This window comes from Megalops cyprinoides, chromosome 1 (genome assembly GCF_013368585.1).
Source record: "Megalops cyprinoides isolate fMegCyp1 chromosome 1, fMegCyp1.pri, whole genome shotgun sequence".
In the NCBI taxonomy this organism is placed as follows: Eukaryota; Metazoa; Chordata; class Actinopteri; order Elopiformes; family Megalopidae; genus Megalops; species Megalops cyprinoides.
Window position 1 is genome coordinate 48142644 of NC_050583.1, and position 23799 is coordinate 48166442.

The following is a 23799-nucleotide window of genomic DNA, read 5'->3' on the forward strand; positions in this document are numbered from 1 at the left end:
CTCTCTCCTTTCATATTTTTGACCTTCCCTCCCCTCCCCTGTCCCCCCTCTTCCTCTCCTCCTTCCCCCCCTCTCTCTCCCTCCAGTCTGGGTTCTGTAAGGGTCTGGGCCTAACCCTTTGCTCTGTCATTTACTGTGCGTATTTTTCGGCTGTTACCTGCATCCTGTCTCTGGCTGTATACAGCACGTGTACTGCATTGCCATTGTTGGCCTGGCTGGCTCTGTTACTTTGATTATGATGATTGTATTATTTGTCGTCTGGCCTGGTTCTGCTGCAGAGTTCACTGCAGATGGTGCATGCTGTTGCCCTGTGTAAAGGACTCTGTAACGGGGGACTGTGGTTTTAGAAAGGGGACTGTCTGTTGAGGGGACAACTGTACTGTCCCCCTATACTGCGTCCCTGTGCACAACAGCCCCACCCTCCTCCCTCTCTTTATTGGTGGAGTTTAAGAAACACCTGTGCTCCCATCATTAAACAGCACCAAGGGCTCGCCACTGAACCTTTACCTTACAGCTGATCGGAACATTTCATTTTTTCCACATTTCCACAGTGTATCTGAAAAAGAATATTGGTGAGTGAAGTATTGCCAACAGGCACAGAGGTTCGAAGCCTGTAGACGCCTGATCTGGAAATGCTCTTAAACAAACAAACCCCCTCGATGCCCTTTAAACATGGCTGTGAGGAACAGCTGTTCAATATGCATTTAAGTCTAGAACAGGCTGTAAAGTCACCCATCCAGCTGGCTGCTTGTCTGTTCAGTGGGAATTGGGAGGCGGGGCCATGGACCATCACCCCGCCCCCATGCTGTGACATCACATAGCAGCTGAAGGATCTCCTTGCCACCGGTTGACATGGAAACCATCTGGCCACCGTTTGTCCGCAGCACAAGAGCTGCGATTCCAACAGAACGTCACTGAAGCATTGGTCCTCGATCTGCACTGAATTTAACATGTAAATAGAGCACAAAATTATCATGGTCTTCTTTTTTTTGTGCCATGTTTTGTGTGTTCGGCTAAAGTTTAATATTTTTGGTCCATCCTTTAACCATCTCTTGAATGATATTGTATTCGAATGCTGCTTTGTATACAGGTATTCCGCAGAAAATGCTCTGACAACGCACTCAAAACTGTCAAGTAGGGTTCTGTTATTTCTCAGTGTTTTTAGATCGCTACAAACGTGGCTTATTGAAATGTTTTTACTTGGTTTGTTGGACTCACTTTCGCTGTACACTTGTCAACAGCCTGTAAAGTTTCGACTCTGAAAAAAAGTGTTTGTACATGAGCTTTTTTTGGAGGCATAAAAGAAAAAAAAATAAAACAAGCATTTTAAAAAGAGGGACTGGGGTTGTTATTATTTAGTCATTTCAGTTGCTTAATTTCAGTCCCAGCGGTAGAACAGGAAACTGACAAAGTGTTCTTACAGGGATATGTCAAGCACCTACTGTATGTGCTGTCATTGTCCTGGTTCACATGGAAACAGAAACATACAACAGTAATCACCAATCCAAACTGTGTATAACGTTCCATTTCGGGCAGAACAACTGAGTAATTCAGGAAAAGCTCATACCACAGACTAACAGGACAAAAAAATCAATTCTGAATAAAACTGGACTTTATTAACACATAAAAAAATATAAACCTGCACCACGGACTGGAGTGGCTATTTTAGGAAATTCACTGCCCACTAACAGGTTAACGGCAGGTGCCTTCAGCCAGTATAAAGCATAACAATCATAGACAAAATCAGAGTAATTATTCCAAAGGGGACTGGATATCAGGGACTCTACAAAAGAGCAATGTGTACATAGAGGGAATGTATCAAAATTCTGTTGTTTGGCAAAGAAGTAAAGGCTGCTTCCCCCACCTCCAGCCCCCCCCCGGTAAACATATTTCGGGAAACAAGACACTCTGGAGCTAGATATGGGCAGTGAATTCTCTCCTCAAAAAGTCTCCATCTCTGTCTGTAAATGTCACAGGCTTGAGCTCGCCCTCATAATGTCATGCGGTATCTACAGCAATGGCTGCTATGGCGACAGAATTGGCAGCCCCTCTCATTACTGGGAAGCCTGTGAGATCTCACAGGGGAAGCGAGTCAGAGGCAGCTTCACTGTTGTGTCGTGTCATATGATCCAAGTGGAAGGGCCTGCTCCTTTAGGTCTGCCTGAGATGGTGCCTGATGCAGTCGGGCAAGGCGGGCCTCGTTGATCAGGATTCAGCAGGCTGCTCGGCCTCTCCTTCCCTCAGCTCCTCTAGTGACTGGCTGCCGAAGCCACTGTCCACTGTGGCGTCTGACAGAGAAAGGGAAAGAGAGAATAGAAGGGAGAAAAGGAAGAGGTGAGAGAGACAGGGAGTAATAAACATAGGGATTGAATATATGGTTTGGCCTCTCAGGTGCATGAAACTGTTATAACCATGGAAAAAGCTTGATGGATTGAGAATGACCTTGTGTGAGTTATGGAAGTTTAGATGTCAGTGAGAATGGACGTGTGTTGCAGTGGGTGCTACACAGACTGGAAACCGTTCTGTGAATGGATACAACTTGAGCATCCTGTTGTTTACTACAGCTCCCCATAATATCTGTGCTGAAAAAATACACGGTGCGTGGTGCAGGCAGGGTGATGTCATAATTCAGGCAGCTGACGTGATGTCATAATGACGAGAGCTGGTGCAACCTGGTGGTGCAGACAGTCAGTGTGATGTCACAGTGTAAACAGAGTGACGTCACAGTGCAGACAAGCAGTGAGATGTCATAGTAAGAAAAGCAGTATGATGCCGTAGACCAGTCAGGTACTATGATGCTGTAATTCATTTTGGCAGTGTGATGTCACGTGGGCCGTACCTGTTGGCTGTATCTTGTCTCTCAGCTCTGTCTGCCTCAGGAGTCTTACTCCTTCATTCAGGCCGAGCGACTGCAGTGCCTCCACCAGCGCCTCCACCTGACCTCCCCCCAGCTGCAGAGACGCAAAGACTACATCAGCAAAGGACACCCATGCACACTTTACATGTAGAAAAGCAATGTGGACTACAGACATACAGTCTTCAAAATCAAAATAAAGTAGCCTGACAGAGTTTAGTTTTAATTTAGTTTAGTTGATTTGTTTATTTAACAGAAAATACGCACAACACATTAATTACACCACATTTAGCTATTTAGCCAATCTGCATCTGCAGTTCCTGGGCAGGAGGCAAATTAAAACATTACAAGCAGGAAACATAGCATTGCGTTATACGTTAATAATATAAGAGCATGCGCTGTCTTTGACAAGACCAGCATTTTATACTTATGGAGTGGATAGCATTAACAGCAGGGTTGCTGGGGTGAGTGAGTGTAAGATGGTGTTGCTGAAATGGAGAAAGTTATGAAGAGAGAATGAGAAGGTGGGGTGGGGTGCTCACCTGGTAGTTCTCCAGCAGGCTCTGACAGGGCGATGGGCATTCCTGGTACAGGTGCGTGAGGGTGGCCATGCCCAGCTTCTCCGCTAGCTGCCTCCAGGGAACGTCCCCCCGCTGCATGAGCTCACAGAGCTTCCCGAGGGTCTCGCCGTCCACCTGGGGTGCACCTGGGGGGGGGGGGGGGGTGGGGGCACAGCACAATCAACACCAGGCCTACAGCCACCCGGCTCGTGCTGAATGCTCTCTCGACGTTGCTATGACCATGAACGTTACTTTCTGGGAAACACTGTAAACATCATAAGAATTTTATCAAAGTACATGTGCTGGTTTATGCAAAAACATGACTAAATTTCATTATGATTGAATGTATGATTGTATGACTTGATGTATTTTCATATGGTGTTTATATTATATTATATTAAATTACATCATGAATTAATCATTAATTACATTTACAACTGTGTAGATGAAATGCAATGTAATAAGGATAGATAGATAGAGAGATAGATAGATAGAAAACGTAATTATATACAAAATATAATTGGCTGGTACAGCCTGTATGCATTCCATCGGGGAGTACTTATTCTCTTAAATGGTTTCCATGTCTCTCGTTAGTGCAGTTTAATGGGATATTGGGCTTAGGAGATGGATTATCTGTTATTTCTGAGCTGTGTCTGGGCTGAGCAGGGCAGCCGGTGTGAGAGTACTGGGAACAGGGGCGGCTGTTACGGCTATGAGGGTCAATGTTACCCGCCAGGAGCAGGACACAGCTTACCCTCCTCCTGCTTTTTGGGAGAATGGGCAAGGCCTGCGTTGGGTGCTGGGCTTTGTCTGTAGTCCAGCATGTCCTTTACCTGCAGGAGAGGGAGTATTACTGCAGCACTGCTGTTTCTCCCACATCACACTCACACACACACACACACACACACACGCGTGCACAAAGAGGCACGCATTTCATCAGTCATATCTCTGACACACACACTCACACATACACTAACACACAGCTTCCTTCCTCCCTACCTTTGTGTGAACACATACATAATCATAACACACACTCTTACACACACTGACATGCAGCAGAGCCACTCTGTACATCACTGTATCGGTACTCACCTTCTGCGACTTGCACAGGTCAAAGGGCGTGTGCCCGCGAGCTGGCCTCTTACTGCTGCGAGTCGGCACTCTGCCATGTGGACGGCGTTTCGCTGGCAGCTGTCTGTCTGTCTCACCCTCCTCTTCCTCATCCTCCCCCTCTGATGAAGAGGAGGAGCTGAGGAAGAGTGGCTCATCGTTTTCCAGGTGCCTCTGGGCTCCTGAGGACAAAGTGCAGTACTTGGTGAGATACTGCCATTCCTACACACATAAACTACACACCTGTACACAGCAATGACTTACACACTGAGCCTCTACACTGAAACTACACACCTGTACACAGAGATGACTCACACACTGAGCCCCTACACACTGAGACTATACACCTGTACGCAGAAATGTTGATGCCACTGCATCAACACACCAAGCCAATCTACACACAGAATCTGCTAGCATGACCAGTGGGACCCTGTCTGTATGACCATGTTCATTCGATGACCTCACCAGCGGCAATGAGCATGGAGCAGAGGGTGGGAGAGCCCTCACAGGCAGCCAGGTGGAGTGGGGTGTTCCCCCCGAATGTGCGGGCGTTCACATCGGCCTTCAGCTGCGGGGGAGAGAGAGGGCGAGGAGCAGGTTTAGAGCAGGGCAATGTAGATGCAACGTAGCTTTGAGGAGGTGGGGAGGTGGGAGTGAGGAATTGAGCAGGTGGGTGTGTCAGTGAGGGGAGAGGAGAGGGAGGAGACAGACAGACAGACAGACAGGAGGTGGCAGGTACCTCCGTGAGTAGCACACAGAGACAGACAGACAGGAGGGGGGCAGATACCTCATTGAGTAGCACACATGCCACGGTGAAGAGGTTCTCCTTCACAGCCAGGTGCAGTGCAGTGCTGCCACTCTTTAGGTCCGCCGCGTTAACCTTGGCCCCTCCCTCCACCAGCATCCGCAGACAGCGCGCTCCACCTTTCCGAACTGCAAGGTGAACAGGGAACAGTCCTGGGGGGGGAGACGACGGAAGTCAAACACTCACCATGGCTGTGGAACATGGTTATGAACAGCAATATATAAATAGACACAAACTGAGCATTCTTAACCTTTAACACAGATGACAGACAAAACATAAGTGAAGAAAGCTCCTGTGAGCCTGTGTGCTTCTCTGCTAACCTGTGAGAGTCTGTGTCACTCTGTATCCCACTGTGTTAGCTCTGTGAATCTATATGGCACTGTGTTAGCTCTGTGAGTGTATTTCACTGTGTTAGCTCTGTGAGTGTATCCCACTGTGTTAGCTCTGTGAATCTATATGGCACTGTGTTAGCTCTGTGAGTGTTTCTCACTGTGTTAGCTCTGTGAGTCTGTATCTGACTGCGTTAGCTCTGTGAGTCTGTATCTCACTGTGTTAGCTCTGTGAGTCTGTATCTCACTCTGAATTTGTATCTCACTGTGTTAGCTCTGTGAGTCTGTATCTCACTCTGAATTTGTATCTCACTGCGTCACCTCTGTGAGTCTGGATCTCACTGCGTCACCTCTGTGAGTCTGTATCTCACTGTGTTAGCTCTGTGAGTCTGTATCTCACTCTGAATTTGTATCTCACTGCGTCACCTCTGTGAGTCTGTATCTCACTGCGTCACCTCTGTGAGTCTGTATCTCACTGTGTTAGCTCTGTGAGTCTGTATCTCACTCTGAATTTGTATCTCACTGCGTTAGCTCTGTGAGCCTGTATCTCACTGCGTTAGCTCTGTGAGTCTGTATTCCACTGTGTTAGCTCTGTGGGCCTGTATCTGACTGCGTTAGCTCTGTGAGCCTGTATCTCACTGCGTTAGCTCTGTGAGTCTGTATCTCACTGCGTTAGCTCTGTGAGCCTGTATCTCACTGCGTCACCTCTGTGAGTCTGTATCTCACTGCGCTACCTCTGTGAGTCTGTATCTGACTGCGTTACCCCTGTGAGTGTTTCTCACTGTGTTAGCTCTGTGAGTGTATCTGACTGTGTTAGCTCTGTGAGTCTGTATCTCACTGTGTTAGCTCTGTGAGTCTGTATCTCACTGCGCTACCTCTGTGAGTCTGTATCTGACTGTGTTAGCTCTGTGAGTCTGTATCTCACTGTGTTAGCTCTGTGAGACTGTGTCTCTTTGTGTCAGTTCTGTGAGACTGTGTCTCTGTTATCTCTGTGAGTCTGCGTCTCACTCACCACTGTAGTCGGCCGTGTTGAACAGGTGGGCGTGGCGCTCTCCCAGGTGGGTGAGGAGAACGCGGAGCATGACCTCGTCACCCAGGGCAGCGGCCAGGTGCACGACCGACCTGCCATTGTGGTCCAGGAGGGTGGGGTCCGCCCCCGCCCTCAGCAGGTAGTCCACCACCTTGGGCTGCCTGGTTATCACCGCCAGGTACAGGGGAGTCTGGGAAAAGAAAGGAAATCACAAATTTCACTCCAGAGAAGATGTGTACACATGTGACACCTGTGCCAAACAAATACACTATGACATCATTAGGTGACACCATCTTCACCTGCTTCATAGGGGCACAGACACATAGAGACACACACAGCGGCAGTGACCATGGATATAAGGTCAGTGACCGAGCTGTCCTGTGTGAGAATCAGCCCATCGCTGGACCGTGTCTGAAATTACTACTTGGGTGTCTATGAGTGTGTGAGGACAGCCCTTTTAAAATGGCTGATGTGGTCTGTTACCCAGCTGAGGTGAGGGCCTGTCCACTGGCACATGTGGTCGTATGCTATCCTTTTGAGGTAACTGGTTGTTACCTGTCTGCGAGGGAAATTGTTCTTACCTGTCTCAGGTGGTTGCGGATGTCCAGGATCCTCTGCTGGGGGATTCTGACAATGACAGAGACCAGCTGCTCCACCACCCCAGGCTGCTGGTGGATTATGGCCAGGTGCAGAGGCCTTGGGGGGGGGGCACATGTGCATAGGTGAAACTGTGTGTGCATGCATGCATTATAATTCAGAAAATGCGCAATGCATTTTACATTAGATTACATTATTGTAATTTAGCAGACGCTCTTATCCAGAGCGACTTACATAGGTTACAATTTTTAAACGTTATCCATTTACACAGCTGGATATTTACTGAGGAAATTCTGGGTTAAGTTCTGTACCAAGGGTACAGCAGCAGTGCCCTAGTGGGGAACTAAACTAGCCCTGCTCCTTACCACTACACCATACTGCCACCCCACAGTACCAGTACCAAACAGACTCCAACAGGCACGCTATCAGTGCTCCTTACTGATCTCAGATCAGCTTATGTCACATCCAGCCAAGCGTCCGCTTGCCAACCACTGGCCTGATCAGCGGGGGAAGGTAAGGGAATGGGGAACTCACGTGTCTCCGTTCTCGTCCTGGACGGCGCACAGACGCCTCTGCACCGCCAGCAGGACGCGCACGTCTCCCGTGTGGCAGTAATCCAGCAGAGCTCTGGCCGTCTGCCTGGCCACCTGCGAGGACCGGCTCTGCAGCAGGGAGACTGGACACAGGGGGTGAGGGGTCAGACGTCGAGAGTCCAGCACACAGACAGACTCATAAACGAACGACAATGTTCATCATTCACCTAACATCTTCTGTCACCCAGATGCTTTTAGGCAGGAGGTACATTCATGGTAACTTAAAGTGGACCTCAAAACTGCAATGTTTAGGTATTCAGCCCTAATCACTGTACCACCCTGCAATCCTAGCACTGATTGGACCTGCTTACCAATTCGAAGGAGGTGCTGCTGCCCCAGAACACTGTGTGCCTGCTGCTGATTCGCTGGGGTCCCTGGGGGCGGTGACAAAGTGGACATCTGAGCCCCGCCCCCTTCAGACCCGCTCCCCCACTGGCCAAAGTAGTTTCCGCCGTCCATCTGAGGGTTGTACTGAAAGCCCGAGTCCCCTGGAGGAAGCGGCAAGCAGATCTGTCACATCTACTGTGCTGTCTGAGTCTGCAGCATGTCATAGTGTGGCTACAGGACCGAGTTTATTCAGAGACCCAGAAACAAAATATGCAGCAAGTATTATCAAAGAGGACTCATGGGTAATCAGTGATGTTTTCTCAATCTGGCAGCAAAGTGGCACATTTCTGCAGGCGGATACAGTTCATGGAAATTTGACGGGTATATTGTAAAGTGTTGAACAGTGGGATACTAAACAGCATGGAGTGCATTCAAATTACAGCCAGTGCTGTGGATACTGGTGCCCATATCAAAGAAATGGAGCTTCATATCTGGGTCATTTTGATCTGTGATATCCTACAAATCACTGTTCAGTTTGGGTCTGTGATCTTAATCACTGCGAACACATTATGCCTAAACGTTCGACGATAACACATTGATTTACGATTCTCTCACCTCCTCCTACTCCTCCTCCTCCTCCTGCTCCACCGTAGCCTCCCGCTCCTCTCCCCTGCCCGCCAGCACCCCCCTGTGGTCCGGGCCAGTGGTCATACATGTGGGGCAGGGGTTTCTGCCTCTTGCGCAGGACCTCCTCCTTATCTGAGGGACCAGTGAGAAGGAAAATAAGGGGAGAAAGAGGACTTTCAGATCAGAGGCAGCTACATGTGTGTCTCCTCCTGTCTGCCCACACCTTTACTCACCTGGAATGGCACCTGGCCTGAGATTAGTTCATCCAGTGTGCACAATGTGCGTGTGGGGTAGCGGTTAATGAGCAGGGCGTGTAACCCCTAATCTGCCAAGTCGATTTGCCGGGTGGGGTATTTCTGTTGTACCGTTGGGCACGTATTTAACCTGACTTGTCTCAGCATGTGTCCAGCTGTATAAATGCATAACGTAAAAATTGTACACCTTGTAAGTTTCTCTGGATAAAAGAATCTGCTAAACTAGTGGAATGCAACGGCAGATCTTTGTAAGATGAAACAGAAGCTGTTCAGGGAACAGACATATGGTCACCAGACTGCAGAAAGCTATCCTATCCTAAATGGCAGGGCTCAATGCACATTCTGATCTATAAAATCAGAGTAGAATCACACTTTAATCCGGAAAAAGATACCAATCCCATCATATATAACCAATCTAGTCCCTCTCTTTCTACATCCAGCCCCTGTCCCGGCCCTGGGGGAGTAGCTCACCTTGGACATGGGGCACATAGGTGAACTGCTTGGGTTCACTGCAGTCACCCCCAGTCTTCCTCCTCAGCTGCAGGAACACCGTGACGGGTCGGTCGATCTCCAGGCTGTGGTACCGGGGTGTCTTAAACACTATGGCATACTGCAATAGGAGGAGGGGAAGTGATGTCATCAAGAGGGGACAGGGTATCCATGTAAAGTTTTAATTCATGAGATTGCCTTAATTTTACACACATACACACATACACACGTTACATTACAGCACATTACATTCATTTAGCAGATGCTCTTATCCAGAGAGACTTCCAGCACAATAGAACATAAGTATATCCATTCACTCGGCTTCCCTTGTCTAGTCAAGTAACACACATGCGCACACACACACACACACGCATGCACACACACACACACACACACACACACCTGCTTGTGAACATCAGTGGGAGAGAAATCTCCAAAGGCCTCCCAGCTTTCATCTTCGTCCTCCTCATAGAAACGAATCTCAATATCATCTGGAAATGAGAGGAGGAGGAAAAGGGAACAGGATTCAGCAGGGAGGACCACACCCATACACATTACACAGACGAGTGACCAATGCCCACATAAAACAAGATTTGCACTTTGTTGCAAACTATTTGCACTTTGTTGTATGAACATTCACAATGTGACATTCATATTGTACTTTGTATTTATATCTCTGTTATTCAATTAAAATAACATTAGAGTTGTAACTGCTGGTCTATGTCATATGTGTTCAGACAGAAGCCTTGTTTATAGATTTCACAGAGAGGAACACAGCTGAACAGCTCCCCCTGGATGAGGTCCATGACCAGTGACCCATGGAAATGCCTCTCAGCTGTGAGCAGGCTGGACAGTGGAGGGTTTGACCTCTCACCTTTCTGCACCTTGTCACAGAGCAGGAAGACCTCGTCCCCACCCAGCACAGAGCCGCATGTCTTGTCCATGCGGGAGATTCTCAGATTGGAGGCATTGGGTGCCTCTGGGGAGGAGAACAGTGGTTACCCCTTATGTCAAACGTAAGATAGCACATATCCATAAGAAGCACAATGGTGAATTGCAAGCAGTCAAGACAAGCAAAAAATGTTTCAAAAAACCTCCCACTGCAGCAGGTGTAGCACGTGTATTTGAGCATGACTGGGTAACTGCATTTTGCTTCATCCATTCTGCTGAGTCCCTCACTGTGCTCAATAAACATCATCCAATCTGCTGAGTCCCTCACTGTACTCAATAAACTTCATCCGATCTGCTGAGTCCCTCACTGTACTCAATAAACTTCATCCATTCTGCTGAGTCCCTCACTGTACTCAATAAACTTCATCCGATCTGCTGAGTCCCTCACTGTACTCAATAAACTTCATCCATTCTGCTGAGTCCCTCACTGTACTCAATAAACATCATCCGATCTGCTGAGTCCCTCACTGTACTCACTAAACATCATCCAATCTGCTGAGTCCCTCACTGTACTCAATAAACTTCATCCGATCTGCTGAGTCCCTCACTGTACTCAATAAACATCATCCAATCTGCTGAGTCCCTCACTGTACTCACTAAACTTCATCCATTCTGCTGAGTCCCTCACTGTACTCACTAAACTTCATCCAATCTGCTGAGTCCCTCACTGTACTCAATAAACTTCATCCAATCTGCTGAGTCCCTCACTGTACTCAGTAAACATCATCCAATCTGCTGAGTCCCTCACTGTACTCACTAAACTTCATCCATTCTGCTGAGTCCCTCACTGTACTCAGTAAACATCATCCAATCTGCTGAGTCCCTCACTGTACTCACTAAACTTCATCCATTCTGCTGAGTCCCTCACTGTACTCACTAAACTTCATCCATTCTGCTGAGCCCCTCACTGTACTCAATAAACTTCATCCAATCTGCTGAGTCCCTCACTGTACTCAATAAACATCATCCAATCTGCTGAGTCCCTCACTGTACTCACTAAACTTCATCCATTCTGCTGAGTCCCTCACTGTACTCACTAAACTTCATCCAATCTGCTGAGTCCCTCACTGTGCTCAATAAACATCATCCAATCTGCTGAGTCCCTCACTGTACTCAATAAACTTCATCCATTCTGCTGAGTCCCTCACTGTACTCACTAAACATCTGACAGCTCTTCAGCTCTTCATCAATGCAGCTCTTCAGCCCTCACCTGAACACCTGAAACACCACCACCTAAAGCAATTTCTTATGTCTTAAGCTTTGTTTTTATTTATAAGAAAAAATATTGTGGTTTAATATATCTCTACCAGCTAGCTTGTACCTTGTCTGACTCTATATGGCTATTTGCTTGTGTTTGTACTCTGCCTCACTTGTAAGTCGCTTTGGATAAAAGCGTCTGCCAAATGAATGAATAGAAACAAATGTAAATGTAAATAAAAAAATGCTTGTATTGCAGTATACATTTCAGTGATATATATTATACCAAATTATCCTTGAATGTTTGACTCTCTCAACATCATCATACCATCGTCACCCTATACTTAGTGCTAATTTATACCAGAGGCCTCTGACTGAAAACTAAAGGTAGGTGATCAGCAAATGAATGCTTATATAATAATAACAACAATGTCAACAACAAATACACTAATAATAATCACGATAATAATAATAATAATAATAATACAAGTCAAGGGGTGTCCCTCTCACTCACTGCTGTCGTAGATAGGGCCGGAGATGACAGGCTTCAGGGCACGGGTGTACCCCCCTTGACTGTCCTGTAGGAAGGCAGTGAACTTTAACCTCACTACGTTCAGGTCCATGCTGTTCCCGAGCTCCCTGGCCTCCTTCAGAATGGCCTTCTCCTCCACGTCTGCAAAGCCGGTCGCGACCGCAACCGCATGCGTGTCGGTTACACCACAGTCACAGCAACAAAGGGCACAATACTTATATAATAATTATTATAATAATTATTACTTATAATAATAAAAACTGGGAACTCAATTCTCCATTACAGTGATGGCCTGGGTAACGAAGGGTCACATGGACCGCCTTCTCCTCCAACTTCTTTGGGGCTGAATGACACTCTCCACATCTATGTGTAGCCTACCCAGCATGTCACTGTGCTGTATGGCTAAAACCATGAGTCTCGGAGCCTCTACGAGCCAATGAGGCCTGTCAGTGAAAAGGGGGGTGGGCATCAGGGGTCTTACCAGTCAGATGGCTCCTGCCCTGTTTCTGCCTCATCCTCTCCTGCCTCAGTCTCTCTGTCAGCACCTCCACCGCACATTTCTTGGTGACGTGGAGAATACCCAGGCTGTTGAACCTTGATAGAGAGAACAGTGACAGAGAGGCAGAGTCTCAAACACAGAGAGAGGGTGGGACAGAGTCTCAGACACAGAGAGCGACAGAGCGACTCAGACACAGAGAGAGGGTGGGACAGAGTCTCAGACACAGAGGGAAAGAAAGAGTGTCTCAGACACAGACAGCGACAGAGTGTCTCAGATGCAGAGAGAGGGTGGGACAGAGTGTCTCAGATGCAGAGAGAGGGTGGGACAGAGTGTCTCAGACACAAACACAGGCACAATGTGGTATACCCCTGGAGGGGGGACACTCACTGTGCCGTAAGGTCCTTGGGTCCCACGATGACGCTGCACACGCCGCGATCATCGCAGTTCTTTCCCACCAAGCTGTGGGCGTGGAGACGTGGGGGGTCTGTGTGGGTCACCAGCTGCACCTCCACCCGGGCATGGCCCACATGGTTATACACCTGGAGAGAGACCAGTAAAAATAAAGAAAAACCCTCTAAGACCAGTAAAAATAAAGAAAAACCCTTTAATGAGCACGTGTCCAAAATTTTGAGTGGAACTCTTAAGTCCACCATAACTGTGAATAAATAGCAATAATTACGTGTATATTTTTGAAATACATAGTGCATACAATGGCATGCTACACACAGTAGACCACTGACATCTGTCGCCCTGACATAAGTATCACTGATTATATAGTTAGCATATAGCACTCTAGCACGCATCTAGAGTGAATTATGCTGCTTGTTTACTATTATGCACGTTTATCATTTTGTAGCAGTTAACACAAACAGATTTTTGCCTGAAAATGAATTTGTGACCAAAATAAAAACTGGCTGGCAGAGAAGCAGTGCTGTGGTGGTTCGAACCCCTTACCCTGGCATATGGAGATCGGAGCCCTAAAAATGACACCCGCAGTGGGATGTCCAGCTCACCTTTACGGTGGGGTAGGTCTTCTTGTTCTTCTCACTGGAGGCTCCCGGTAGACCCCCGTGAGAGGGTCCCTCACACTTGTACCGGAACCTGAAGCCTCTCTGTGGGAAAAAAACAAGGATTGGCTGAGTCAGGTCATGGACAGGAGCCAGAACAGGATAAATCCTGCCCCACAGTAACCCACCCCCAGCCACATGTGCTTCTAGTGACATGTTCAGAATCAATTGCACATTAACTTAGCTCATCCCGGATGCTGTTAAGAGAACGAGCTTTAAATACGCAGGTACTAACAGCTACACCATCAAAGCCTCCCCCACTTCAACCTGAAATCCAACGACCGTGCCTCTGGATCCAGTCAATCTCTGCACACACAGCAACTGAAGCCTACGGTTAGCAGCGTGCGTTGGTGGACCATTTACAACACAGCACATGCACACATCAGTGAGGTCTCTGCTGCATGCTGTAGCTGGGATTTGAAAAAAGACTTGCTGGAGCTGGATATGACTGGACTGGATGTGACTATCATAATGACCTCACCTGTTTTGGTTCCTCAATTATCTGTAAGTAGGGCCCATGCTCTGAAATAAAGAAACAAGCTTCTTGTTATTGCTGTGACACGGATTAACAGGTTACTAAAATCCACTCGTATCACTGCAACTTGGGGAGAGTTTACACAGGGCGCCGGGGTTTGCACCTGTCTCCATGAAAGGCTCCGCCTTCATGCCCGCAGGGGCCATGTGATGGTACAGGATGTCAACCATGTCTGGCATCAGGATCTGGGGGCGGGGGCAAGACGAAAGTCAGAACAGGAATAGATTTTCTACATTCCAGGCCAAAACACCAAGAAAGAAAAGCACAGCTCATTCCCAACCTCCACTCAGTGCAAACACAAAGCTTAGGCCTCTTCTCCAAGTCAGTGTAACTCTTCCACAGTATATTTGTTTCCTTTCAGGGACACCTAAACTATAGATGCTGGACAAGGTTTAAAAAAGTAACATTTCCCTAAATTGCATAACTTTAAACATCAAGGCCAAACTGGGTGCAGTGTGGCTAGACTGGAATCTGTGCCTTAGTCTTACTCGTGCTGATCATGTCACACGGAGCAATATCATTTGAGAATACAGAACAGATGTAGTTCAGATGTGCTGCAGATCGCCCTCCAAAAACAGAAACAAGGAAAACTACTGAGGTCAAACTAGGTCAAAAACAAAAGTATAGCCACATTCTGTCCACGTTCTGTCCTTGTTGGCATTCTGCAAATCTTCAAATTCAAGCAGAATAAAACAGAAGTCTTACCTCACTGTCCATCATGTCTATATTATAGTGGGCATCTTCCATCCTGAGGCAAAACAAAAGAAATCATAGTAAATATTTAGCTAAATAACAAAAGGAAAAATCTGCAATCTGATGTAAAAACTCCCTCTTGACTCAGAAATTTCTCTGCCTGTTTATTAACAAGTGTCACATTTCAGCACCTTACTACACTCAACATAATGTTCCTCAATAAGACGTGATTTTGCATTATTTAATTGCTACTATAAATTACATACACAAAATAAGTTTTACTTTTAAATATAATCCATCTTTGAGGATGGATTTTAACGGAAGTGATTTGGCTAAGTGCCTTGCTTAAGGGCAAAACCCCACTCACACAGGGTTTGAAAGTGAAAGTGCTAGTCACACTGCGACTCTGTAAGCCCTGTATTAGGGCACAGTACACGTTCATTACTGTAATATATCGATTGGTTCTTATCAGTAAGTCTGCTCAGACATTGACCTGTACTAAGAGGATAAACGAGTACTTTCGTTTACTCGTGCACCGGATGGATGTGTGCTCTCGCTTCACAGCAGGTGGTTGTGTTTGTTTCTCTCTCACACACTGCTGTAGTTGTTTCCCTCCGGAAGCAGGGCAGAGAGGAAACCCCCAAGCACACTGGTTACACACTCGCACGTGCCAGCGAAGGCACGCATAAACACACACACACTCACTCGCAGACAGACACACACACTCACACGCACACTCACTCGCAGACAGACACACACACTCACACGCGCCAGAGTGCATGTAGGCATCAACACACACATTTCTTTCATGAGCCTAAGCCACTGTGACATGACATGTGACACGCTCATTCTTCCAGTCTGTGGGGAAACGGCCTACCTTCCCTGTGAGTAACAAGAAGGACAAGGAAACAGCTATTTATAGCATGACATATGACAAATTATGTGTTCCTGTACAACCAGCCAAGTGATAGACATGTTCAGTGATGTCTGCTATACCTTAAAGTTCTGTCATCATTACCACCAAGGGTAGATCTTACAGACCCATTCCCTTTAATTGTTGTTATATTTTCTAACTTATAGCAGGTTTGTGCCTTCCTGTACTGAACATCCCCAGAATTACCTTTATAATACAAATATCCTTATGTCACTTACAAGAGCAGCCATTGCCTTGGTATTCCTGAGGGAGAAATGCAAAGTAAACCAGCAGAAATGTAAAAGCTTCAGTCCTTTCTAAAGCGGAGAGGAGGATGCTTTCTGGTTTTCTGGGCCCAGTCTCTGAATGCAAGGCCGACTCTCAGAGGAAACACAGCTGTTTCACAGCAGTTTCTCACATTTCCCGACAGGTTTTCCAAACAGTCCCAGGGGAGTCCTTGGCTATGCCCAAACCCATCATATCAGCGAGACAGCCAGTTTCCTTCTCCTCTCAGGCTACAATATTCTGAGCCACTGGACACCACTTTTCCACCGTCTTTTTAGGGTCTTTTCACAGCACAGCCAGATACGTTGGCACACAGCGCAGAGTGTTATGAACAGAGAAGCACTTGTTAGTGCTGTCTGAAGCACGAGCAGGGTCCTCACACATTATGATGGAACAGCAGGCGTGCAGGGTATCCAGGCAGTATGTTACCTTGGTTACCTCTCCTGAGGAATGGGGCTGGAGGGAAGCTGGCAGTCCCGGTTTCTGGCCAATTGCTTTGGTGGCATTCCAGCACAGTCTATATTCAACCCGCTCTGTCGTGGTCTACACCCACCTCTGGCTCATTACAGTGAATGCACCTTGGGCATTTCGTCTGCGCTGTAATCTCAGCACACTACAGCATCAGGTTGCCAGTAGCACTGGCCCGCTGGTGAATGTACCTGTCCTAGAAGTTTGCCCTCCGTAAGTAATTCAAGGGCTTGGTCCCATGACTATATCAGAGATCCAAAGTTCAGCAAAGTGCGTGAGAGTCAGCGGGAGGATATATAACCGGAACTTCGCCGTCAAAGACAGGTGGAGAGGTAGAGGGCTGGCATGTCGGCGCTCAACTCGCACACTGAGGCGCTGTCCCTTTAAATCAGTCAGAGTCCTTCCGAGAGATCAGATTCTTGTAGCCAGTGCCTTTTTGTGTCAGTGCAGTTTTGTGCTTTTTTTGCGAGGAGATAAACGTGAGTAAGGGAAGAAAAATGAAATCCACTCTCAAATGTATGAGATCGTGGGGCCTGAGAGTGGGGGAGAGAATCACGGTCCCCACGCTGGGTGCTGTAAGCGCGCCAACGGGACTGGAGGTGACAGTCACACCTGCGAGAGGTGAAACCCGCCCCCTTCTTCCTCTGCATCAGCGAGTTAAGAGTGTGCTGCACCTCAAACTTCCCCAAGGGTTTTCTCTGGAGGTTAAACATGGGGCATTTTCTCAGTAACTTGTTACCGCTAAACCTGCCACGTTAGCCAGGCTGAGAAAAGTTATGACCATCAGAAGGAAAGTCAAACTCCTGGACGAGGTTTCTCAAAGTTGCCTCATGGGGCTGGTATGTCAACAGAGTTTATCTCTAACCTTCTCTTGATTGCTCAATCTCGTTTTTATTCATCATGTACAATTATTGTTATTAATCGTCATCCTTTACTCAGTCTGTTACTTTAAGATAAAATGACACACTACAGCTGACGATCACACACTTGTCATGTGCTCCAGATATTTAACTGCAGTGCATTCTGGGGCTATGCAGGTCATTGCGAAACACAAGTGAAGCCAAGAAAACTGGTTAGAGCGAAAACTGAATTTGTAAACAATTATGCAAATCATTTATTTCATCAGGTGGTTAAAAATCTCCCTTCAAAGAGGGGACTGGCCAAGGAGGCAGCAGAGAAAGGTGTGAAAATGATAACCAAACACAAAACATGCACCCTAAATGACAAGAAGAAACCATAGTTCATAAGAACAGGCAGTCTGCCAGATGTCAAATAGTTTAAATTTTGAAAACAGGCACATTCTTGCTGTGCTGTGGGTAATGTGTTTAAACTCTTCCAAGAAATGGGAGAGTCAAATTTTAACTGTTTATGCTTACTGTTCCAGTATATCTGTCTGAAAGGATCCAGGCTGGGATGTGACAGTGCACATGCAGGTGTTGCGAATTGATTCATAACATTGTCAAAATGTTTTCTGAGAACTTTAGTGGCCCATAACAGTGCAACAACCTCAAAGAATCGTTACGACAATGTCAGTGCAAAATGTCACAGCAAATCAATTTGCACCGTCTGACACCTCTGCTGCTTAAATGTAGGAACTGCAGCGATATCACTCAAAAAACAAAAAAGCAAACACAAAAAACAAAATGGCTCCTAGATCCCTCCTACATCCCTCCTATAGTACATATTTCTGGGGAAAGTACCTGGGAAAAAGCAGGCGTTCTTCTATATTCATATAATGTCTATGTGACATTTTTCAAGGTAGTCATTCCTCTGTGGTACTGTATACCATGCAGGGATGGATACTGTGTCCAACTGATAAAAACAGGTATGAAGGTGAAGCACCCGAGGAAGATCTTGTTAAAACTGCAGCCGTTTCCACACACAGCTGCGGAAATGAGACATTTAAAGCTCAGATTTACCAGAAAAATCAGCCCGACATCAGTCTGACCTACATCGGCAGTGTTGTGAACCGCGAGAGAGAGGGAGGAAGGAAGAAAAGAGAGGCACGGAGCTGAGCAAGGTGCGACTGGCGGAGGTGAACGAGGAGGCGTCTATCGGAAACAGGTTTTGGACTTTCTTTTTCATCTCACCTTAAGGAGGACAACCTGAGATGCTCTGTGACTCAAAGCGCCAGCAGGGATTTTTCTCTGGGATTTTTAAAGTACGTAAAAAGAAGGGCTGGTAGTTAGCTGCAGTCGGCAGGAGAATTTCCGACAAAAAGAAAAAGAACAAAGGACTTTCTGGCTCCGCCCACCTCCCAAGCGTTATACCACACACTCTGCAGCGACAGGAAGGAATATGTTTCATGTAAAAATAATCTGTTAAGCCAGCTGCGGCACACACTGGGGTTTCTGAAGTTACATTTGTGCTCACCCCCACTCTAACCTGTGTAGCATCCATAATTCGGCATGCCCACACCCTTGTCTTTACAGTCAACACTTTCACAAGTGTGCACACACACACACAGACACACACACACAAAATAATGCATGCAGGTAATATGCACTAATCTTACATATAGTTTTCCTCTGTCTTATAGTTACGGATTTTGATCACCTGCTAGGTTGCTATTTTGATAAATTGCCTTTTGTCCACATACATCAGTTTTCTACTAGCTTTATACGTAATTGAATGGAAAATAGAGGCAGATTAATCTTGTTTACATTTATATTTACATTTATTTATTTAGCAGACGCTTTTATCCAGAGTGACTTACAAAAGTGCATATAGTGGGCAAACAGGCACAGGCACAAGGGCAAGATGTGTACAGGTCAATCTTGTGTAGACTATACTGAGATGCTGTATTGTTCTGTCCACAGCACAACACTTCCTATATCTGTATGAAATATATAAAGAATTTCCTCAGCAGAGGACAGTACTGTCACAGAATCTTATTCACAATACTTAACACTGTATAATATGTGGTGTATAAATTCTTCAGATGATTATTTAAATGCAAAACAAATTTTATGTGAGATATCTACAAATACGATCTCTAGACTTATCATCACTTGACATTAATATTGATAAAGAAATCACTTATTATGACTTAATAATAATAATGACGTGTGAAACTGATTTTTAAGTACTTTTCAAATACCGGAATAGCTGGTGAATGAACTGTCGTTGGCTTTATCAGTCTTCTATAGAAATTACTTTAAATATTGAGTGGTTTTTTTTTTTTTTTTTTTTTTTTGTTTTTTTTGTTTGTTTGTTTTTTTACTTCCGTCGGTCTAGTTACCTTTTTCTACGCATTATTTTCATTACATTGATGAGGAACAGATCTATTTAATCTGCTAAAAGAAACCTGACCCATTCACAAAATTGGAACTGGCAATTTAGCAATAGGCCTATTGCAATTTTGCGAAAATTAATCTCCAGGAAAAGCATGCCAGTAAAGGTGGGCTCTAATTGATCCGAAAACGCTGCTGGTAAGAGATCATCTCATTTGAATGCATATCTGAACAACATATTTAACTGCATGACCGCATTCAAAAATGTACTATAAAGACAACTGATATAACTGATTCGCAAGTAAGATACAGAAATTTCAGAGACTAAACGCTCGTGAAAACTGCCCATTGGCAGTATGCTGTCGTTGTCAGTACGTGTTAAGAAGAAAACGAAAATCTGAAGAAATTAATCTCATTAAACAAAGACAGGTCACAACATGTATGTATGCGGTACATACCCCCGAGGTCCCGACATGATTCGTCTGTGCCTTGATGCGCAACAGCGTCGTGCTCGACCTAAAATCCTCTGCAAAAGACGCGTTAGACCTTATTAAGGTGCATACTGTGATTTCCGAATATACCCCCATACCCGCGAAATTACCACAGTCTGTGACAGCTGACTTCCCGTGCAAACAGCGGGGTTCATTACATCACCCAAAACACTCCAGGGGAATTCTCTCTAGCCCGAGGCATTGTTTTGGTCAGCCTTGTCAAAATGTACAACCACATAACGTTTCATTTTAGTCTGCCTCAACAGAAATGTCATGTTATATCGTAATATAACGTAATATCTGTACAAACTATACTTGATGAGCATATACATCGATCGTAGCAAGCATTGTTTTCTGCAAGAATGCAGTTCGTCCTGTACGAAATAGACTGAAAGCAAGAAACGAAACACAACATTCCTGACGACAAGGGTTTAATGACTGTACTGGATACACGAGACGAATTTAAGACACTTTTCCCACTAAAATATACTTTTAAAAGTTCGACTAAGACAGTAGTAGCCTTTTATATTACAAAGAATCAGTCTGAGTGGCATTGATAGCTAGGTATATCATCATCATCATCATCATCATCATCATCATCATTGGATATTCCAGGAATAACTTCCAATAATAAGGTTACAATAGCTCGGAGAGGTTCACAGGCTGTGTCAATAAGATCTAACTGCACATGGCCAGAGCAACAAATTAACGTGTTCATGGAAAAGTTATCAACGACTAATTTAATGACGAATGGCTTAAAGTGCTATAGTAAGTAAATTAAAGTCTGCAAATAACTAAAAAGGTCGCCTTCAGTCTACATATATATAAGTTTCAGGACTGCCGCTGTTTCAAACGTGACGGGAGAGGTTGGCAGGTGTCATTAGGCTATCACAAACGAGAGGGTACCGCGGTTTTTAAACTGCTGTTCCTTTTTGAAAAAAAAGAAAGAAAAAGGAAATAACACCCTACTCCAAATAGGCATGCATTTTTAATAAAACTACATCCATACCTGTTCATTGTTCCCGATGGTCTGGGTATTTTTTTTTTTAATTTACTGATGACAGTCCCTCTTGTGGCTAATACGGATGATGATATGTCATTAGCTTCTGTAGTCAGTTAGCTAATTAATTAGCTATCGCCGTTTCCAGAACAGAACAGTTCAATACTTCCACAGCACGCACAAATGTTTTCACTAAAATTCCCCTTTCCTAATGCATAGTTTATTCACCTGCGTTATGCATTTAAAGTTATGGTGCCTACACCTCGGTTCTACGCCTGTCTTCTCCCTAATATTCTTGGATGCGCACGGAAAGTCCCCCCGTTCGTAGGGGAATTCCGGAGACAACGTTAACGTCAATTTCCCAGCCAGCCTATCGGCTGATGAAAGAGGAACATATGCGTTCTGCACCCGCCCTCTCTGCGCATAATGTCATCTGGCGCACGAGCAGCGCGTGTCCACACCAGCAGTTTTTGTGATAGTTGTCCTTGAAATATTGCATGTAATGGTAGCGAGTGTCAAATATATGTTTCTGTTTATGGATACTGCAAACTGACCGTGTAGAGCTTTACTGGTATGATTCCCTCTTCGCAGACTAAAACAAAATAATAGAATCTGCAGAAGCCGATGACTATAAAAATACTTCAACAAGTAGCTCTGACTGCAAATGTTTTTCGGCAACATCCAAATATTGCGGGGTTTCCCCACAAGGAGGGAACATACATAGTAAAATAAGCAAATCCTGACTGACTCAAAGGTGAGAGAACATCAATGGACGCAGATAGCATTCTAACAACCAAACGCTTGCGTTTAAACCACAACGCTTTGCTTGAAATGTCTCGGTGTTTTGATCAAATCAGAATCAGAAAAAATTATCGGTGAGTCAACCCAAGTTTTGTTGATGTTATAGTTGAAAGTGGACATTTGGTTGACGACATTTCTCGTGCCGCAGAGGCGTCATTGCCAGTCATGACGCGCACTGCCAAGGCGCTGCACCTCGTTTGGTGGACCCCCATTGACTGTGTGTTGTAGTGTAGCTACTGGCGGGGAATCCCATATTCATTAATTGGGCACTTCATCAAAAGGCGAAAAGACACATCACATTTCAATTTGCAGTATGTGTTGGGATGAAAACAGCAATAGCAAGCGCGTCTCCAAGGAGGCATTTGACCAAGGGTTGACGCATAACGTACATGCAACCATTTCGGATTCTTAATAATGACGCTACACAGACAGGTACTTGTTTCCATTTAAATATAAATGTTTGACTACTATAACCGTAAAACTGTTGAATAGCACATTTAAGTATGTACTCATGAGAATATACTTAAGCGATTGTGAAGCAACGCATATAAATAGATGTAAGTTATGTAACTGAGTGAGCTGAAGATATCTACTAACAAGGAATCATATGTTTCTGATGGAACCAAAGAACTATTCAGTGTCTACTCTTTTAATGTGCAATCTTTTTTTTTTTTTTTTTTTTTTTTTGCTGTATCTGCATTTTGCCTTTTTGTCACCAGTTGACATCTTCTCATCACTTGTTACAAATAGGAAGTTATCTTTAATTGTGCTGAAGACATGTCTGCTTGAATTATTCAAATATTTCTAATTCAACAACAGATGTAAACTAAAAAAAATGCAGTTGATGAAGCTGTTCATTAGTTTTGAAGTGTTAGTTGTAAATATCTTCAGTTTAGTTACAGATATCAGAACTTGCTAATGTTGAGAATGTTGTGTTCTGATAATGTGGACATCCACAACTGAGGAATTGATGTGAAGACCTGAATTATAGAGATCGTTACACTACATTATTGTCATTTAGCAGATCCAGAATGACTTAGGTCTATACAGCTGGATATTTACAGAGGCAATTGTGGGTTAAGTACCTTGGCCAAGGGTACATCAGCAGTGCCCCAGTAGGGATTCAAACCAGCAGCCTTTTGGTTACAAGCCCCGCTCCTTACCTCTATGCTCCACTGCCGACAGTCATGAATGAAATGAAAGTGAAGCTAAAGTGAACTTGACCTGTAGCTATCAGGAACAGGACACAGCTTGCCCTAATCTGCCCTGCTGATCTGACTGCATGAGACTGTGTGTGAGTGACAGGGGCACAAAGGACAGATCTCCTCCCTGCTCAGCTCTGCTCCCAGCATCCACTGCAGCACTGCTGCTGCTCAGCCAGTAGGGGGCAGCATTATCTCAAACACACACACACACCTCTATTTCTTCTATTTCCACAGTAGTTGCTGTCTCTTTACATTGAAGGGGAGGTGATTTCAAATGATTTTTGCCACAAAGGAGAGCTAGAAATAATCTAGATGTGAAAATATTTGCTCATCCAAAATAAATAAACAAATAAA

At 45.3% G+C, this 23799-nt stretch overlaps 1 protein-coding gene across 3 annotated transcripts; it reads right to left on the reverse strand.

The window, feature by feature from the left end:
* Positions 1 to 1651: 1651 nt before the first annotated feature.
* Positions 1652 to 21724, reverse strand: LOC118794027 (nuclear factor NF-kappa-B p100 subunit-like). Of its 3 annotated transcripts, XM_036552159.1 has the most exons (24): positions 21449 to 21724; positions 20407 to 20474; positions 15062 to 15104; positions 14460 to 14541; positions 14303 to 14343; positions 13768 to 13866; positions 13142 to 13293; positions 12737 to 12849; positions 12238 to 12396; positions 10450 to 10554; positions 9978 to 10066; positions 9558 to 9696; positions 8821 to 8964; positions 8190 to 8366; positions 7820 to 7961; positions 7270 to 7384; positions 6671 to 6878; positions 5312 to 5481; positions 4990 to 5092; positions 4507 to 4706; positions 4169 to 4247; positions 3397 to 3560; positions 2840 to 2951; positions 1652 to 2288 (listed from the first exon to the last, which is right to left on the reverse strand). In XM_036552159.1, the coding sequence occupies exons 2-24, from the start codon at positions 20421 to 20423 to the stop codon at positions 2206 to 2208; spliced, it is 2736 nt and encodes a 911-aa protein (XP_036408052.1). In that variant the 5' UTR covers positions 20424 to 20474; positions 21449 to 21724; the 3' UTR covers positions 1652 to 2205. The 3 variants fall into 3 exon arrangements, with proteins under 3 accessions (XP_036408052.1, XP_036408060.1, XP_036408067.1); XM_036552167.1 differs by lacking the exon at positions 20407 to 20474; XM_036552174.1 differs by lacking the exons at positions 20407 to 20474; positions 21449 to 21724 and adding an exon at positions 18806 to 18916.
* Between the last annotated feature and the right edge of the window lie 2075 nt (positions 21725 to 23799).